This window comes from Mustela erminea, chromosome 17 (genome assembly GCF_009829155.1).
Source record: "Mustela erminea isolate mMusErm1 chromosome 17, mMusErm1.Pri, whole genome shotgun sequence".
Lineage (NCBI taxonomy): Eukaryota > Metazoa > Chordata > Mammalia > Carnivora > Mustelidae > Mustela > Mustela erminea.
The window spans coordinates 45804635-45821441 of NC_045630.1; the positions used below are offsets into that span (position 1 = coordinate 45804635).

The following is a 16807-nucleotide window of genomic DNA, read 5'->3' on the forward strand; positions in this document are numbered from 1 at the left end:
CACTCAATATAGAATCCTGGCAAAATTCTAGCACAGATTACTAAACAGATGGCTTGGGAGTGTTTGGGGATTTATTTATTTATTTATACTCTGCCTTGTTCCAGAAAGAAGGATTTGTAGAGGCTTACAGAGAGGCGAACAGTACCACAAGATAAAAAAATAATAATAATAACTTTCTGTGAGGAAAGAGTCTCAGAAAGTTAACCACGGCGTTGCTATGTGACCCAGTAAATCCGCTCTGGGTAAGCGCCCGAAAGACCTGAACCTCGTTCTTGTGAAAACTCGTATGTGAGTGTTCCCAGCAGCGTTATTCGTGACGGCAGAAAAGCGGAAACCCATGTCCATCGATGGATGAATGGAAAAGCAAATTGTGGCACAGCCCTGTGATGGAATTTCTTGTTCAGCCACAAAAAGGGTACTAGACGTGTGTCACAACACGGAGGGACCTCGGAAACATGCTAAATGAGGGAAGCCAGACCCAAAAGGCCACATATGATATGAGTCCCTTTCTATGAATTGTCCAGAGTAAGTAAATCTATAAGGAAAGATGGTAGACAGTGGTTGCCAAAGGCTGAGAAGACAGGGGAAGGGGTTGTAACTGCTAATGGGGATAGAGTTTCCTTTAGGGGTAATGAAAATGTTCTGGAATTAGGTAGTGGCGATGATCACACAATCTTGTGGGTGTACTAAAAACCGCAGACTCATACACTTTGCTTTTTTAAATTAAAATTATTTGAGTAATCTTCTACATCCGACATGGGGCTCGAATTCACAACCTTGAGATCAAGAGTCGCACACTCTTTTAACGGAGCCAGCCAGGCACCCCTGAGTCATTCACTTGAAAAGAGTGAATTTTATGGTATGGGGGTTATATCTAAAAAAAAAAGTAAGGGGATGAGGAAAGGGGAATAAAAGGACAGAAAATAAAAAGAGGAACCAAGTCAGCAAAGATACATATACTATATGATTCTGTACAGGTGATGAAGGTGGGCAATGACTTCAGCCATGAGATTTCCAGCAGCTTCTAGCAGCTTGGAAAGGGTGTTAATTAAATGATACCCAGCACCCACAAGATAAAAAAAGAACTGGATATTCAGGAGAATCGCAGTTTTTTCTTGGTACGGATGCCTGGCAGGAATCTCTCCTGTGCATCTTCCTATAGGGATCCGTAGGCGGCAACATTCCCACCGTAACTGCAGTAAACCATCGTAGGCTCGCTCCAGCCAGGCAGAAAGCCCCGGTAGAATTCAACAAGGGCACTTTAACACAGGCCCTAAATGGTCTGCCAGGTTATGCGAGCAATTCTCCAAGGGCGAAATGTCCATTCTCTGGAGCAGTGGTTTCCAACCTTGGTTGCACATGAGAAAACCCCCAGGAGCTTCTGCAAAATACCAGTGCAGGACCCCATCAACCAGAGAAGCTGACTGTCTTTAGCTTCCAGGTGATTCTGACCCATAGCCAGGTCTGAGAATGACTAATAGATGAAATGTACATCCCTCACCAAACCCTCCACGAATATTATTTCTTGCCTCAGAGCTTATTTGTAAGTTCAAGCTTCTAGTAATGAAACTTGAAATTCACGGACTCCTATTTCCTGGATGTCTGCTGGGCACCAGGCAGGTGCTGCGCCATGCACCTGAGACAGAAGGATTAACGTGTGACCCAATCTCCATCCTCGGGGCACAGACATCTGATCTGCGTTAAGGACACCCCAGCTGGTGATCACAAGGAAGGGTGGTAAGTGGAGATGGAGGGAACACAGGCAGACCCCTTGGGTAGCAGTGGGGGGTGGGGAGCTCCCCACAGGATGACTAGCTCACCTGAGCTCCGAATGAAAGGTTAATTAGAGGGTGGAGAACGGGGCGCTGTATTCAATATTTTTCTCAATGAGTTGGATGACGGCTAGTAACCATCCATTATCAATGTGAGGGGCCATCCTTACTCTGGGACAGCTGGAGGAATGGCCCTTCTGCGGCACGGCTGAACTGGGATCTACAGTGTGCTGGCAGGGAAGAGAAACCCAAATGGAAATTACATGAGGCTCAGGGTAGGGGAAGACAACTAAAAATGTAGGCGGCACCGAACTCCGTGTTCTACCAGAGGCTCAAGTGTGCTCTCATTTCTTCCCACCGCAACCCTGTAAGGATGTGCTATTTTACAGTTTAAGAGAATTGGGCTGACAACGTTGAGGGCGGAGATGACAGTTGAGTGCGGGACCAGAACCTAGTGCTGGTCTGTCCTGCTCCCACGTCCAGATTCTTCCCATTATTCCTCGTAGACCAAGTGCTATACTGCATAGGACTTCCATAAGTCAACTGCGTTTCGACAACTGCGGTTCTGGGGGCGTGGGGTGCCTGGGTGGCTCAGTCGGCCTTCCACTCAGATCATGATCCCAGGGTGCTGGGATCGAGTCCTGCTTCCCGACACCTTGCTCAGTAGCGAGCCTGCTTCTCCCTCTGCCTGCTGTTCCCCCTGCTTGTACTCTCTCTCTCTGACAAATAAATAAATAAAATCTTAAAAAAAAAAAAAAAAACAATTCCTGGGGGAAAATGTCACCAGCTCTAAGCCTGCGCACCAGTCTTGGGTGTGTAAGTAGGAGTCGAATGTGAGAGGCAGATGGCATCATGGGGAGGGTCCAGACTTTGGAGTGGGCTCAAAATTCAGCTGCGATACTTTCTAGCTGTGTGGCTCTGGGAAAATTACTCTGCCTTCTTCAGCCTCAGTTTCCTCATCCATTAGAAAGAGATAATAATGCCTGCCTCATAGGATCATTGTGAAGATTAAAGATAATGTAGGTACAGACTCAGAGAAGATATTTATAATATACGTGAGAGAAGACTTCTATCTAGAATATAAACAAAACTCCTCAATAATATTTCTAAGGACAGACAACTCAATGTTGAAAGTAGGCAGAAGACAGGGGGCCCACGGGTGGCTCAGTCGGTTAAGTGACCAACTTTTGATTTCAGCTCATGTCATGATCTCAGGGCCGTGGGATCAAGCCACTTCTGAGCAAATCCTCAACAGACCAAGTATTTCCATTCCCCAAAAGACAAGTCATGAATGTTCACAGCAGCCCTATTTATAATATCTCCAAACTGGAAAAAACATGAATGTCCATCAATAGCGGATGGGATAAATAAATTCGTGTACATAACTTTGTATGCCATAAAACTGTATGCAAATAAACTGTGTGTATGTATACGGCGGAATATGGCACAGCAATGAAGAAGAACAAACTTACGCTCTCACAGACATAATACTGAGCAAGGCCATTACTGTTTCCGGGGTGGGTGCTGGAAATATTCTGTATCTTGATCTGGGTACGTACACACATAAAAATTCAGTTTGTTTATTTAAGCCTTGCACATTTTAATCTATATAAGTTTGACCTCTATTAAAAAAAAAGTAAAGTAAACAGGGGGTGCCTGGCTGACTCAGTCAGCAGAACATGTGATGCTTGATCTCCGGGTTATGAGTTCAAGCCCCATGCTGGGCACAGAGCCTACTTCGAAAAAGGTAAACAAAAAGTCACTGTATGTGGTACGCTTAGCACAGAGTGGCCACTCGATAAAGCCATCAAAGTTGCCAGAAAAGAGGAAACAGCAAGCCCATTGTCCTCAGTACCCCTTAGACCACTTGGAGCAGAGTATGGTGCTGGGAGACCCCATTTTTATGAAGGTCACTAAAAATCAGAGCATGACATGATCGCAGAAAAGCATCGCAAGGGGTCTAGAACACATGGCCAGTGAGGGTTGGCTGAAGGAAGTAGAGAGGATGTTGCTGGGGACAATGAAACTTGTCAAGGGAGAACATGAGGAATGGCTTCAAATAGTGAATGGCTCTCTGTAGAGTGGGAATTCGAGTTCTCCTTTGTGGCTCTAATGCAGTCATTCGCACACGGCAGCTGCCGCTGAGTCCCCTGGAGGGTTTTACTGAAACAGATTATTTCTGACTAGCTGGTCTGGGGCAGGACTGAGAATCTGTTTCTTTCTCTCTCTCTTCTTATTTTTCTAAAGATTTTATTTATTTATTTATTTATTTATTTATTTATTTATTTGACAGGAGAGACCCAGCGAAAGAGGAAACACAGCAGGGGGAGTGGGAGAAGGAGAAGCAGGCTTCCCACTGAGCAGGGAGCCCAATGTGGGGCTCCATCCCAGGACCCAGGACCTGGCAGACACTTAATGACTGAGCTGCCCAGATGTCCCTTAGGATATTGTTTTTAAATAATCTCTGCCCAACGTGGGCACAAACTGACAACCTCTAGACCAAGAGTCACATGCTTTACTGACTGAGCCAACCAGGCACCCCTAGAGAATCTTCACTTCCTTCTTACTTTTTTTTTTTTTTTTTTAAGAGAGAGGGTAAGCAGCTGTTGTGGGAGCAGAGCAGACGAAGAGAGACAGAGAAAATCTTAAAGCAGGCTCCACGCCCAGTGCAAAGCCCCAGTGCAGGGCTCGATCTCACGACTCTGAGATCATGACCTGAGCCAAAATCAAGAGTTGGAGGCTTAACCAGTCGAGCCAGCCAGGTGCCCCAAGGATCTTCATTTCTAAGGAGTTCCCAGGACATCCTGATGCTGCTGGTCCGGGGACCTACTTCGCTAGCCCGTGTGCTAGCGTGTAGACCAGGAGAGTGATTTGTGCTATTGTTGGGAAGGAAGACGAGGAGGAGGAGGAGAATCCGTTGAGCCTGGTACACCAGCTCCTCTATCACACCCTGTCTACACTTTCTCACAGGAAGGGAGGTATTATTCTCCCCCATTTTCTTTTTCTTTTAGTAAGCCCTGTACCCAGCATGGGGCTGGAACTCACAACCCCAAGATCAAGAGTCTCCCACTCTACTGACTGAGCCAGCCAGGTGCCCTCCTTCCCCCCATTTTAAGAGAGGAGGAAACCCAGGCTCAGTTTGGCACACATCTCACAGCTTGACTCCGAGCCTGGGCACACGAAAGTTGAGGCCGAGTGGCTCCCTGGGCAGTGCTGTAAATGGGATTGGGTGTCTGGGTGGAAGAATAATTTCAGAGGGTCCTTCCAACCCTTAACTTGAGGCTAGCTTCAACTAGTCCCGTTCACCACTAACACATATTCAGCAGCACCAGTATTCTCTCCAGGATGCGCGTGGCCACCGGTCTCATTCTTAAGAGGCTCCTGGGCCATCTCACCCACTCCTGTCTCTCCTATCCCTCCTGGAACCTGCAGTCACCACCCCTCACCCACACAGGCAGACAGCTGGCGAAGGAGATTTTCCTACGCATACCCATCTCCGCTGTAGGCATTCGTGTAAGGGTAAGGTGGCCGGGTCATCTGGATACAGTCCTTGGCACCAAGCTGTCTGCCACTCCCCCCGCCCCCCAGTGCCGAGCCCAGACCGAGCGTGCCAATCCACTCTGCACACTCTGGCCAGCAAGGAGATGATGCGGGGGCTGTGAAGATAAAATCCAGAAGGAGGGGAGGGGTGGCCTCATTCCCCAATGGCCGGAGGAACAGCAGATGTGCTTAATGACCTTAAACTGGAGACTTCTACTGCTCCTGCCTGCCTTCCTCCGAGCCTGGGAAGCAGAGACCAGAGGGTCCTGGGGACCCAAAGCAGGCCCACAGTCATGGAGAGGATCCTGCCAAATGTGAAATCAGGTCCAAGTCCAGGTGAAATGCTCTAGGCTGTGATCATCAAAACTTTTCTTTTTATACATTCTTTTTTGAAAGATTTTATTTATTTGAGAGAGAGGGAGAGCACAAGCGGTGGGAGGGGGGTTTCGAGAGGGAAGGAGAAGAAGCAGGCTCCCCGCTGAGCTGGGATCCCAGATGTGAGCTTGATCCCGGGTGGCTGATGGATTGCTTATCAACGTCCAAGTGTAAGCGGGAGTCAGGAAGTCAGGAGAGGGCGAACAGCTCTCACCGAAGAGCCAGTCCTGGCACTCAGTGAAGAGCCGAGCTCATAGCCCTTCGTTGGAGGAGAGGCACTGCACAGACATTTAGCAATGATTTAAGATGGACCCCCAAGGAAGGACCCTAGGAAGGTCAAGGAAAGCTTCCCAGAGGAGGTGACCCAAGGGGTAAATAAACAGATTTCAGTCTGCAAGCGCCTGAGGACCCTTCACTCCCATAGATCTTTACTGCCACTCTAGTCCATCTTCCCTTATTTTGGGGTCTCAAACTGCTTTCCAGAGCTAGTGAGGAATGGGGATAATTTCCTTCCAATGGACGCAAGAAGAAATCTGAGAGTGGCTAAGGGACCATCCAAGGTTTTGTCGTTAAAATTGAAGAACGACCCCAAGGTGCCCAGGGAGGGCTAGACATTTGGACAGTCGACACAGAAGAAATAGAGGACCGCTTCTGTCCTTAGGGAACTTGTTACCATGGGGAGATAAGATACATAGATGAAAAACCAAAAATAATTATAAGGGCAAGGTGCAAATAATTCAGTACCCATCTACTTATCTGGGACCTGCTATCTGCAAGGTGCTCTGTGAGGCACCTGGATGTGGGTGGGGAGAGTTGGCAAATATAATATAATATGGTAAATATAGTCCCAGCCCTTACGAACTCACCGTTTAACTGGCCGCAGGGGAGGCAGGGTGGCAGGAAGAGGAAGCCGGCAGTCCCTGGGTGTAACAGCTGACCCTGAAGATTATAGGGGGTCAGGAGGGGATTGGGGGCTTGCTGGAATTTGGGGATTGGGTAGGATTTTTCCGGAGAAGTTTCTTGAAGAAGGTAGACAAGGTGATGATACCGAAAAATAGAGACAAAGAAGAATAAGAAGAGAGATTAAGCAAAACATTTTCCCATATTCCTCCTTCCACAACAGTCCAGTAAGGAAGCCTTCCCAGGCAAGAGGAGATGTTTCCCCCTGCAGGCTCTCAAAGCACCCCCACGACAGAAAGAACCTCACAGCTGCGCCGGTTTCCCTGCCTGTCTGTCCCAGCTCAGGGGCCCTGCAGGCCAAAAGGAAAGGGAAAGAAAGAAGGAAGGCAGGCAGGAAGGCAGGCTTCAATTCTAAGGAGGCTGGATATTGTGTTCATGGAGAGTTCTCACTTTGTTTTTGTTTACTTTTTTTACTTTTCACTATTTTATCAAACCATAGCTTACTTACAATAGAAGACACAAATCCTAAGTGTACATATGTTTGTACGTGAATGAATTTTTATGTATGTTTATATCTGTGTAACCACCATCCAGATCAAGTTATAGAATGCTTTGAGCACCTCAGACACACTGGGCTGCCTCACTGTACCAGGGTCACGGCCACTGTGGCTGGAGGAGCTGAAGCAGTAGGGTGATGTATCTAGGGCGTATGTCTAACGAAATTATGAAAACATTTCAGGCGTTTGAGCTGAAAAGGCCAAGTACTGGGGCAAGGTCATATGCATGAAGGACTAACATGCCCAGAGCCATTAGCCTTGTCCTGTGGGTGGCTGGGGGGAGCCACAGGGAGGGGCATTTCAGTTGAGCTCCAAACCCTTCCTTGCAACTGGAGCTGACTCACAGTGGAAGCGGACCCACAGGAAATGATAGGTAAGGCCCCGAACAGTAAGAGGGATCAGTCAAGAACAGGACTGACAAGCTCTTACCAGCAGTGATGGGGTGGGAATAGGAGACTCAAGTTGGAGATGGTTCCTTCCAGCTTTGACCATCTATGGTTCTAGAAGTCTGTGAGAATGGCAGAGAGGACCTAATCAAATGCTCGTTGTTATGATTTATTTTTGGTTTTGTTTTTCAGAGGAGAACTTTTTTTTAATCTTTCTTTTAATAAAGATTTTATTTATTTATTTGACAGACAGAAATCACAAGTGGGCAGAGAGGCAGGAGCGGGGGCGGGGGGACAGGCCCCCTGCTGAGCAGAGAGGCCAATGCTGGGAGAAGGGGTGTATGTGTGGGGAGGTTGGGCTCAATCCCAGGACCCAGAGATCATGACCTGAGCCAAAGGCAGAGGCTTAACCCACTGAGCCACCCAGGTGCCCCGCAGAGGATAACTTCTAATTGAATCACAAATACTGTGTAGACTGACTTACCACCTCTGAATAAATAATTCTTATTACCTCCCAAACCACAAAGCCACAGAGACCCTGAGGCTCTGCTCCCAGGTGCTCAGAGTCTAGGGCGGATGGAGCAGATGCGGGAGCTAGCGTGGCTGTGAGAGACAACCAGTGCCTGCAGGAGAAGTTGGTTACCTGTCCTAAGGCCAAGTTGTCAGGAGAGCACCCACCCTCCTACCTCCTCAGCCGCTTCAGCTCTGGTCCCCCTGGAGGGCCAGTGGCCATGATGTCACGGCTTCTGCCACCCCTAGAACACCTGAGCAGAGGTGACAGTCTGGAACTTATTGCTCTGCCTCCAGAGGCCAATGCAGGAACCCTGGCTCCCCCCAGAAGCTGGTCCAAGCAGGACTTGTCAGTTCCATGGCCACCTGGGGGGAGGCACAGGCTGTGTCAGCCACAGGCTCCTCCAAAAACTAGGGGTCTGGAGACTAAAATCTCTTCCCCCACAATCCCATCCAGGGTTTTCCAGCATTAAAAACAAAACAAAACAAAACAAAAAAACCCAGGAATTTTCCTCAGAACTCTTGGCCCAAAACACCCAGAGAATTTTTCCGGAATACCTCATGGGATTTCTCCCAATCTCTGACCTTTCCTTCCCACCCCCTCCTCCCCACTCCCCACCGGGAAGAAGGAGAGAGACGGAGTCCGGAGAGAACATCTGCATCCAGCCACCTCCTGCACCTGCCCAGCGCCCCATGAGATGCGGCGGGCGAAGACCAGCTCTCAGGCGGAGCTTGGCGTGAAGATGGGATGTTTCATAAGGTTTTCTGTCTCAAGTGCTCACCCTCTGGAGGTGCTAATGAAAGCCATGAATACTCTCCCAAGAAAAGCATGTATGTAGGTGATTGTCTTCTATTCCAGGGAAAGATGGGGGCGCTGTCAGACCCTCGAAGTCCATCTGTGAAGCCCCCGAAGTGTAGGGGGCTGTGCTCCGGGGTTCCTCCACGGCACAGCCCAAGCCAGGCCGGAGTCTGGGGGGAAACTGTCGCTCCCCGAGCGGACGCGGAGCGCTGGAAGAGCCCGCCCTCCAGGCTGTGCGAGCATCCAGGACGCCTCGGGCTCAGTTCGCCCAGCTCTGCAATGGGGGCTCAGGCCCCTCCGCCCCCGAGCGGGCCGTGCAAGGACGCGGGTGGGACGGGCAGCTGGAGAGGGGGTGGGAGCGAAGAGCGGCAGGCGGTCGGTCTCCCGCAGCCCGGGAGGGTGAGCGTGGGTTCGGGAAGCAGGGGGGACGCCGGCTCCCGGGGCGCGCGAGGTGGGCGCGGACCCCGACGCGCTGCCCGCCGGCCGCACACGCGCCCCCCTCGCTCCCCCGGCCCGAGGGCGGGGCCCCTCGCCGGGCCGCCCCTCCCCGCCCCTCCCTCCCGGCCGCCGGCCTCCCGGGCCCAGCCGGCCCTCCCGCGGGCGGCGCGGCACTCGGGCACCGGCGCGCGGAGCCACAGCCGCCAGCCCGCCAGCCGGGGCCATGGGCTGCGACGGCCGCGTGTCCGGGCTGCTCCGCCGCAACCTGCAGCCCACGCTCACCTACTGGAGCGTCTTCTTCAGCTTCGGCCTGTGCATAGCCTTCCTGGGGCCCACGCTGCTGGACCTGCGCTGCCAGACGCACAGCTCGCTGCCCCAGATCTCCTGGGTCTTCTTCTCGCAGCAGCTCTGCCTCCTGCTGGGCAGCGCCCTCGGGGGCTTCTTCAAGAGGACGTGAGTGCCCGGCCAGCCCGGAGCCCCGCAGCTCCGCAGCCCTGCAGCCCCCCAGCCCTCCAGCCCCCCCCTTCCGCCGCTCCTCGGCACGGCCGCGCCGACCCTTCCCTTCCCTGCCTTTCCCTTCCTTCCCGTCCTTTTCTTTCCCTTCCCTCCCTCCCCTCCCCTCCCCTCCCCTTCCCGCCGCCGCGTCCCTGCCCCCGTGGGGCCGAGGCTGCCCGGCGCCCTAGCCTCCGGGTGGGCGACGACCACCCCTCCCCGCGCCGCCAGCCGCGCCCCGCCTTAGCTGAAGGACTGCCTCCCTCCCCCACCCCAGCTCTCCCCGGAAAAGTCTCTCCAGGGACTGAAGGTGACTTCGGGATTATTTATTTGCCTTCGCTCCCGGGGGTGAGGAGCTAAACCCGGCTCTCACCCGCCGCCCCGCCCGCGCGCCACGGGGCCAGGGGTGATGGAGTTGGCGGCGGCGGGAGGGTGTCCCTCCTGCTCCGCGGCTCCGAGCTTGGGCAGTAGCTCCTGCTGCCGGGGGCGGAATTGGAAGTGAGGTGGAAGGAGTGGGAGTGTCCCCTCAGGGGCCATGCTAGGTGCCAGAGCGGGCTGCTGCTTGACAGAGCGCCCTGGGGCGGGCTCCACGCACACCCTCGGCTCTGGTTCAGCTGACACACGCTAGTCCCGCTATTCCTTCTCCCCCGGGGGCCTCGGGGCCGCTGGGTCCTGTGTGGTCCTGCTTCCGAGAGACAGCGGGTTCCTGCACTGGCCCCTGGAGGCCAAGCCCTTCTGCCTCTGAGACGCTCAGGACCTGACCATTAGGGCCATGTGGGGGAGGCGTGGGATGTCTCAGGCACACCTTGGTAAGACGACCCTCCATCTCTGGTGCCAGGGGACCCCTCCACTTCTCCCACCCGGCCTTACTCCTCCTCGGCCTCTGTCCCAGGGCAGAGCTCTAGCATCTGCCTGCCATGGCCCCAGAGATGCCCCTTTGTATGCTTCTGCAGAGCCTCAATCTCCGGCCTTAAATTGGACAGAGCCGCCCCCGCAGAGCCCTCTGGAAAGGCAGCAGGATTCGCTCTCCTAGTGCAGCTGGGAAAACAGACCCAAAGCAGGGAATAGATGACTTGCAAGCTGGAGACTGCTGGAGATTTCCCTAGCCCCAGCTTCTGGCTGGCTGGTTTTCTGGACTGCATGGACTCATGCAAGCAGAGGGCCAGGAACAAAACCATAGTTAGGCTATCCCAGAGAAATATCTGGTGGGGCGGGGGGGATGCTTTCTGGGCCAGTTGCTCTCCCCTCCCTTGGCTCACTCCTCCACATGAGAGTGGGTTTTCCTATCCACCTTGCTTCTGAAGCTGATGGAGAGAATGCAGGTGTCACATAGAGAGACCCCACTTTAAGGCACTCAGCTGACAAATCATTACCAATTAGGGTGTGATTAGCCCCATTATCAAATTCTCTTGTAAATGGAAGACTCCTCCTCTGAAGAAGCAAGTCTGTGTATGCTGGTTTTTCTGTGGGTTTTATATAAGATTGGATGCTTGGGGGATATAGAAAATCTTCCCCCAAATCTCAAGATCCTTCCTGATTCTGCCTCGAGGTTTAATTAGAAATCTAGCAGGGTGTTTTTTTCTGTTTCTCCTTCTTTCTTTTTAAAAAGTATTTTGACTTACAAAAGCTCCCTTACCTGGAATTTTTTAGGCCCTGGGGGAGTGCAAAGAACAGGAAGGGGGAATGGGGATTGTTCTAAATGGCAGGTTGGTGAGCCGGGTTTTGTGAGAACAACAGAGATCCACACCTAGCTGGGCCCTGTCTTCCTCACTTGCTCCACACCTCTCTCATGGCTCCCTCCCTAACCAGGAGCTCTGAGCAGGCAGTGGAAAGGGTTCAGGGGCTCACGGGAAAGAAAAATGATATTGGTAACAGCAATAACTAACTTCACCAAACTGTCGCTCAAGGCCGGGCACTGTTCTCCGTACCTCACTTGTACTGACGTACTTGTCTTCCCCACAACCCTACGGATTAGTACTATTTTCTCCCCATTTTGTGCATAAGGAAGCTGAGGCACAGAGAGGGCAAGACACTTGCCCCAGGACATACCACACAGCTGTTTAAGTCAGGATGTGAACACAGGCATTCGTCTCTAGAAGCAGATGCGTGGGAAATGGCTCTTGCTTTATGAGCAGTCAGCTTGAACTGTGTAGGGCACAAGTTACACCCTGTCCTCTCCAGGCACAGGCATATGGGTTGTGGATTCCTGAGCTGACACTCCTGGGAAGGAAACCCAGGGCCTCTGGGGCTTCCTGCTGGGATCTGAGGGTGGGGGTAGGTTGCTGTGGAGGGCATTAAGTCCTATCAGTTCAAGTTCACATTTAAATTTGTGACCTCAGTCCTCCTGCCCCCAAAACAAAATGTCAGGAAGAACCCTTTCCTTTGGCTAAGAGCAGAGTGGACTTCAGTGGGAATGAAAGGTGTGGCAACAGGGGTGGTGTGTGTGTCCACGGGAGTCACTACCCAGCTTGGACCTGACAGCTTGTCACAATCCCCAATTTCTCAAAACAAAGCCCCAAAACCAACCACTAAAGCTTAACTCTGTGGGCCCTCACTACACGTTCAGATACTAGTACCCCCGCCCCCAACCCCCATACGCTTTTCAGCTTAAGTGATTACCAGCTAGTGCTAGTGCTCTGGGCTGGTACTGGTGAGAGCATGGGGGCAGGGTTGGTTTGACACATGGCGAGGGCCAGATGTTGTGGACAGACTCCCCGAGAGGCACTGGGTAGCTCAAGTCAAGAGCTGCCTACTGCTTGGCCCAGACTGAGGACCCGGGCTGAAGAGGGATTCTGGATGCCTCCATAGGGACATACATTGGAGGATCTGCATGTGAACAGCCTTTGGATGTGAGAGTCGGACAGGACAGGACAGGAGCTCTCTGCTCAGGGTAGGATCAGGACCCCCGACCACCCCTCATCCCCCGCCCCCGTCTCAGTCAGTTAAGCCTCTGCCTTCGGTTCAGGTCCTGATCCTGGGGTCCTGGGATCAAGCCCCACATCAGGCTCCTTTCTCAGTGGGAGCCTGCTTCTTCTCCCTCTGCCTGCTGCTCCCGCTGCTTGTACTCTCTGTTAAATAAATAAATAAAAATCTAAAAAAAGAGAAAGAGAGAGAGAGAAATATCTTGCTTATGGGGAGTGAGGAGCCATTCAGGGAGGAGAACACAAAGTCACCCGGTTGGCAGGGTGTATAGGTACGTGCTTTGTCACACAGGAAAGAGAAAGGAGTATTTAGATAAAAGGTTAGGGGTTTTTCTTCCTGGTTTCCTGGGGACCTGTCTAACCACCTCGGGCAGTTTGGGAGACCCCTTTATCTCAAAGGCATCAGGGTGGATAAATGGCTTTCAGACCTTCCCTGGCCTTCTCCCAGCCTCGCCTTGGCCTCCTCCCCTGCAAGCACACTCTTAATTGAAGGCTTGACTTCCCCTCCGCCGTACGCCGTACTCACGGTCTCCTTCTCTACCTCTAATTTTCCCACTCCTGCAAGTCCTGCCCTGCCCCAGACCCAGCTCTCACTCCCTCCTGCCCCTTGCATGAAATCCAGTCTTCCTTCCATGGAGGGGTTTCCCAGGCCACCGTCAAACCTGCTTCCCCAGGACCCCGGCTCCCTGAAGCACCTGGAACGTAATACAAAAGTCAGTTTCATCGTCTGAACTGTGCCCTGGGTGGTCTCCCATCTAGAAAGGCTCTGCCTCTCTCCCCAGCAGCTTGTCCACATTTCAGCATGCAGCAAACCTGGGCTGAGAGCCTCCTGGGGGGTCTGGCCCCAGACGTGATTCTTGCTTTAAAAAACTCATCTCAGTGGGGCACCTGGGTGTCTCAGTCATTGGGCATCTGCCTTCGGCCCAGGTCATGGTCTCAGGGTCCTGGGATCGAGCCCCAAATCCAACTCTCTGCTCAGCGGGAAGCCTGCTTCTCCCTCTCCCACTCCCCCTGCTTGTGTTCCCTCTCTCACTGTGTCTTTCTCTGTCAAAATGGGTAAAATCTTTTAAAAAAAGAAAGAAAGAAAGAAACTCATCTTAGCCTGGGAGTTACCATACGACCCCACAGTGCCACTCCTAGGTATATGCCTCGTACAGGAATAGCGGTATTATTCATCATCGCCAAGACGTGGAAGCCAACCAGATGTTCATCAGCGGATGGACGGACAAACAAAATGTAGTACACCTACACAGCGGGGTGGTATTCAGCCAGAAAAAGCAACGAGGCTCTTGTGCACACTACAGCATGGAGGAAACTTGAAAACAAAATGCTAAGGGAAAGGAGCCAGCCACAAAAGCCCTCGTGCTGTATGGTTCCATTTCCGTGAAAGTCCTGAAGGGGAAAATCTACTGATACAGAGCGTAGAGTGGTAGGTTCCCAGCATATGGGAAAGGAATGGTGCGAGGGACGCCCCGTGGGTACGGGGTTTCTCTCTGAGGTGAGGGCAATGTTCTAAACTCAGATGGTAGGGACGGCTTCACAACTCTGAACGGCTAAAAACCACTGAATCACATACTTTGAAGAGATGCATTTTATGGTATGTAAATTATCTCAAAAAATTTTTAAGATTTTGTTTTTTTAAGTAAGCTCTATAACCCCTGGTGGGACCCAAACCCACAGCCTTGAGGTCCAGAGTTGCACACTCCACTGACAGAGCCAGCTAGGCACCCCTGTCTCCGTTTCTTTTTTCTTTTTTTTTTTTTTAAAGATTCTTATTTATTTATTTGACAGAGATCACAAGTAAGCACAGAGGCAGGCAGAAAGAAAGGTAGAAGCAGGCTCCCCGCCGAGCAGAGAGCCCGATGCGGGGCTCGATCCCAGGACCCTGGGATCATGACCTGAGCCCAAGGCAGAGGCTTTAACCCACTGAGCCACCCAGGCGCCCCCCGCTGTCTCCGTTTCTTAAATAAAAAAAAAAAAAAAAGAATCTTGAAATGCAAAGGTTTCAAAACTCATCCCACCCCTTAATTCACTCATCCAACAAGTATCTTTCCAGCCAGGAAAGATAGGGGTGAACACAATGGACAAGGTCCCCGTTCCCATGGAGCTTACGCTCCGGAGCCCCCCGTCCGTGAACCGGAGGCCGGGAAGCAGGGTGAGGCTGGAGCGTAGCAGAGTTGAGAGGTTACTTTTACCAGCGGGTCAGGGAAGGCTGCTCTGAGGAGGTGACATTTGAGCTGACGTCTGAAGGCCAGGAGGGAACCATGCATTCGAGTAACTGGAGGAGAGGGTTCTGGGCAGACGAAGCTGCAAGTCCATCCAAAGCGGGGAAGTGCTCCCTGCAAGGCTAGCTCCCCAGCAGACCAGGGGTGTGGTCACACACGGGGTGCAGCAGCCCCAACCCGACAGCCCTAACAGGCCCTGAGACCTGCCTTAGGTTGGGATCTCCCCAAAGACAGGCTTTCTTGCTGCTCCCTCTGAGTCCCCCTAGCCTTAACACAGGGCCCTGAGCAAGCTGGGGTGTCATTGTGGGAATGACTGGTTAGAGGGGGGCCTTCTCCTGGCCCCCTCGGTCTGGGTTGTCCCTTCCCTGTTGGGCAGCTTGAGCTCCGGTCTCCAGCCTGCCCAAGATCCCAGGAGATGCCCTGACTCCTGTTTTTTTTGTCCCAAGCCCCCATTCCTCTCTTGGAAGCTGCCGGCTCATTTCGGCGTGGGGAGGACCTGGGGGTGCCTCTGACTCTTTCTGGGTTCCGGGCGCTTCTCCTCTTCCCTGGCTCCTCCAGGAAGAAGATTATCAGGGTGGGGATGTCCTGAGCCAAGATTGTGGGCACAGCAGTGCCCCGCCTGGGGTCCCTCATGTAGCCGTGGCAAGGGGCTGGTCCTCAGCAGCATTTCTCACCACCCAGCCGACGTGGAGGGCAGGCTGGGCTGGCTCATGTCTTACTGCTTAAGCCCTTGCCCTGGTTGGGAGCCAAGCAGCCCCTCCTCTTATCACGGAACCGGGAGGGCCAGAGCCAGCACCCCGGCAAGGCCAAGTCAAGGTGATCACGTGTATCCTCGGGGTAAAGCAGAGCACCTGGGCCAGCAGGGTCGGCAGCGTGCTCAAGGTCACACAGCAGACTGGTGGGGCAGGCACCCCGAGGCTCTCCCTCCCCCATTTCACCTTCTACATGGAGCCATCAATGAGTAACCTGGCCATTTCTCAGGCTTCCTGAGGAAGGGTTCCTTAAACTCTCTGAGCTCTTCCTGCATCTCCCCAGGCCTTAGGGAAGTAGGACCACCTCTCTCACTGGCCTGAATTAACCTCTGAACCCAGGACCAGGGGAGGGAGGATCAACGAATGACACAATGCTGGCCTTCACTGGATTGGGAGTCAGAAAACCGGATCCTGACTCTTTTCCCCTGTCGGGCCTCGGCCCCTGATCTATAAAATGAGGGGTAGGTCCTTGCTGCCACTGTAGCAGTTCCTTGAACCGACCTCCCACGGTCACCCCAGACCAGCAGGCTCTGCAGCCCAGCCTGGCTGGGATGTCCGGGAGCTGCTGAGCACTCTCCCCTGGCAGGGAGGAGGTGAGCACTGGGGAAGGGAGCTGCCAGTGGCCGGAGAAAGATCCCAGGGAGCAAGCAAAAGACTGTAAGATCACACCGACTGCACATGCACAGCAGCCACAGGAGACAGAGCTTACCGTCCACATTCATAAAGGAGCTAGGTATTCACCCCTGCAAGCTCAGAGGGACTGTGTGTAAATGCTTTGCCCTGAGCCGCCGCTTGAAAGTGGAGGGTTAGGAGGACCAGTCTTTTTTTTTTTTCTTTTAAATTTTTAATTTTCAATTGAAGTATAGTCGACATACGTATTTTATCCGTTTCAAGTGCACAACATAGTGATTGGACATTTCTGTATGCTAGTCCGATTATACATCCTACTACATTTGTGCTGCCAAAGCCGTTTTGACATTATTATTCCATAATTTTCAATTACCCACATTCCTGGAAGGGGCCTTTGACCAAACCATTAAGTGACCAAACCAATTAGTCTATTTCAGTCTGGCTCTGGGATGTATCTGGGACTTCTTTTCCCTTGGCAGCAGTACGCCGTTCTCAAGAAATGTGTTCAGG

The 16807-nt window shown here is 52.4% G+C and overlaps 1 protein-coding gene and 1 long non-coding RNA gene across 4 annotated transcripts in view; one reads left to right on the forward strand and one right to left on the reverse strand.

Moving 5' to 3' along the window:
* Positions 1–5735: 5735 nt before the first annotated feature.
* On the reverse strand, positions 5736–9662 carry LOC116576256. 2 transcript variants are annotated; one of them, XR_004280087.1, is made up of 5 exons: positions 9560–9662; positions 8823–9180; positions 7574–7652; positions 6554–6706; positions 5736–5965 (listed from the first exon to the last, which is right to left on the reverse strand). It is a non-coding gene; the product is annotated as an uncharacterized LOC116576256 (long non-coding RNA). The 2 variants fall into 2 exon arrangements; XR_004280088.1 differs by lacking the exon at positions 8823–9180.
* MFSD4A (major facilitator superfamily domain containing 4A) overlaps positions 9391–16807 on the forward strand; it is a 31048-nt gene continuing 23631 nt past the window's right edge. The window contains exon 1 of one of the 2 annotated variants that reach the window (XM_032318296.1): positions 9391–9730. In XM_032318296.1, coding sequence (XP_032174187.1) covers positions 9501–9730 — 230 coding nt within the window. In that variant the 5' untranslated portion in view covers positions 9391–9500. The remainder of the gene's footprint in view (positions 9731–16807) is intronic. The other variant, XM_032318295.1, reaches the window with a different exon arrangement.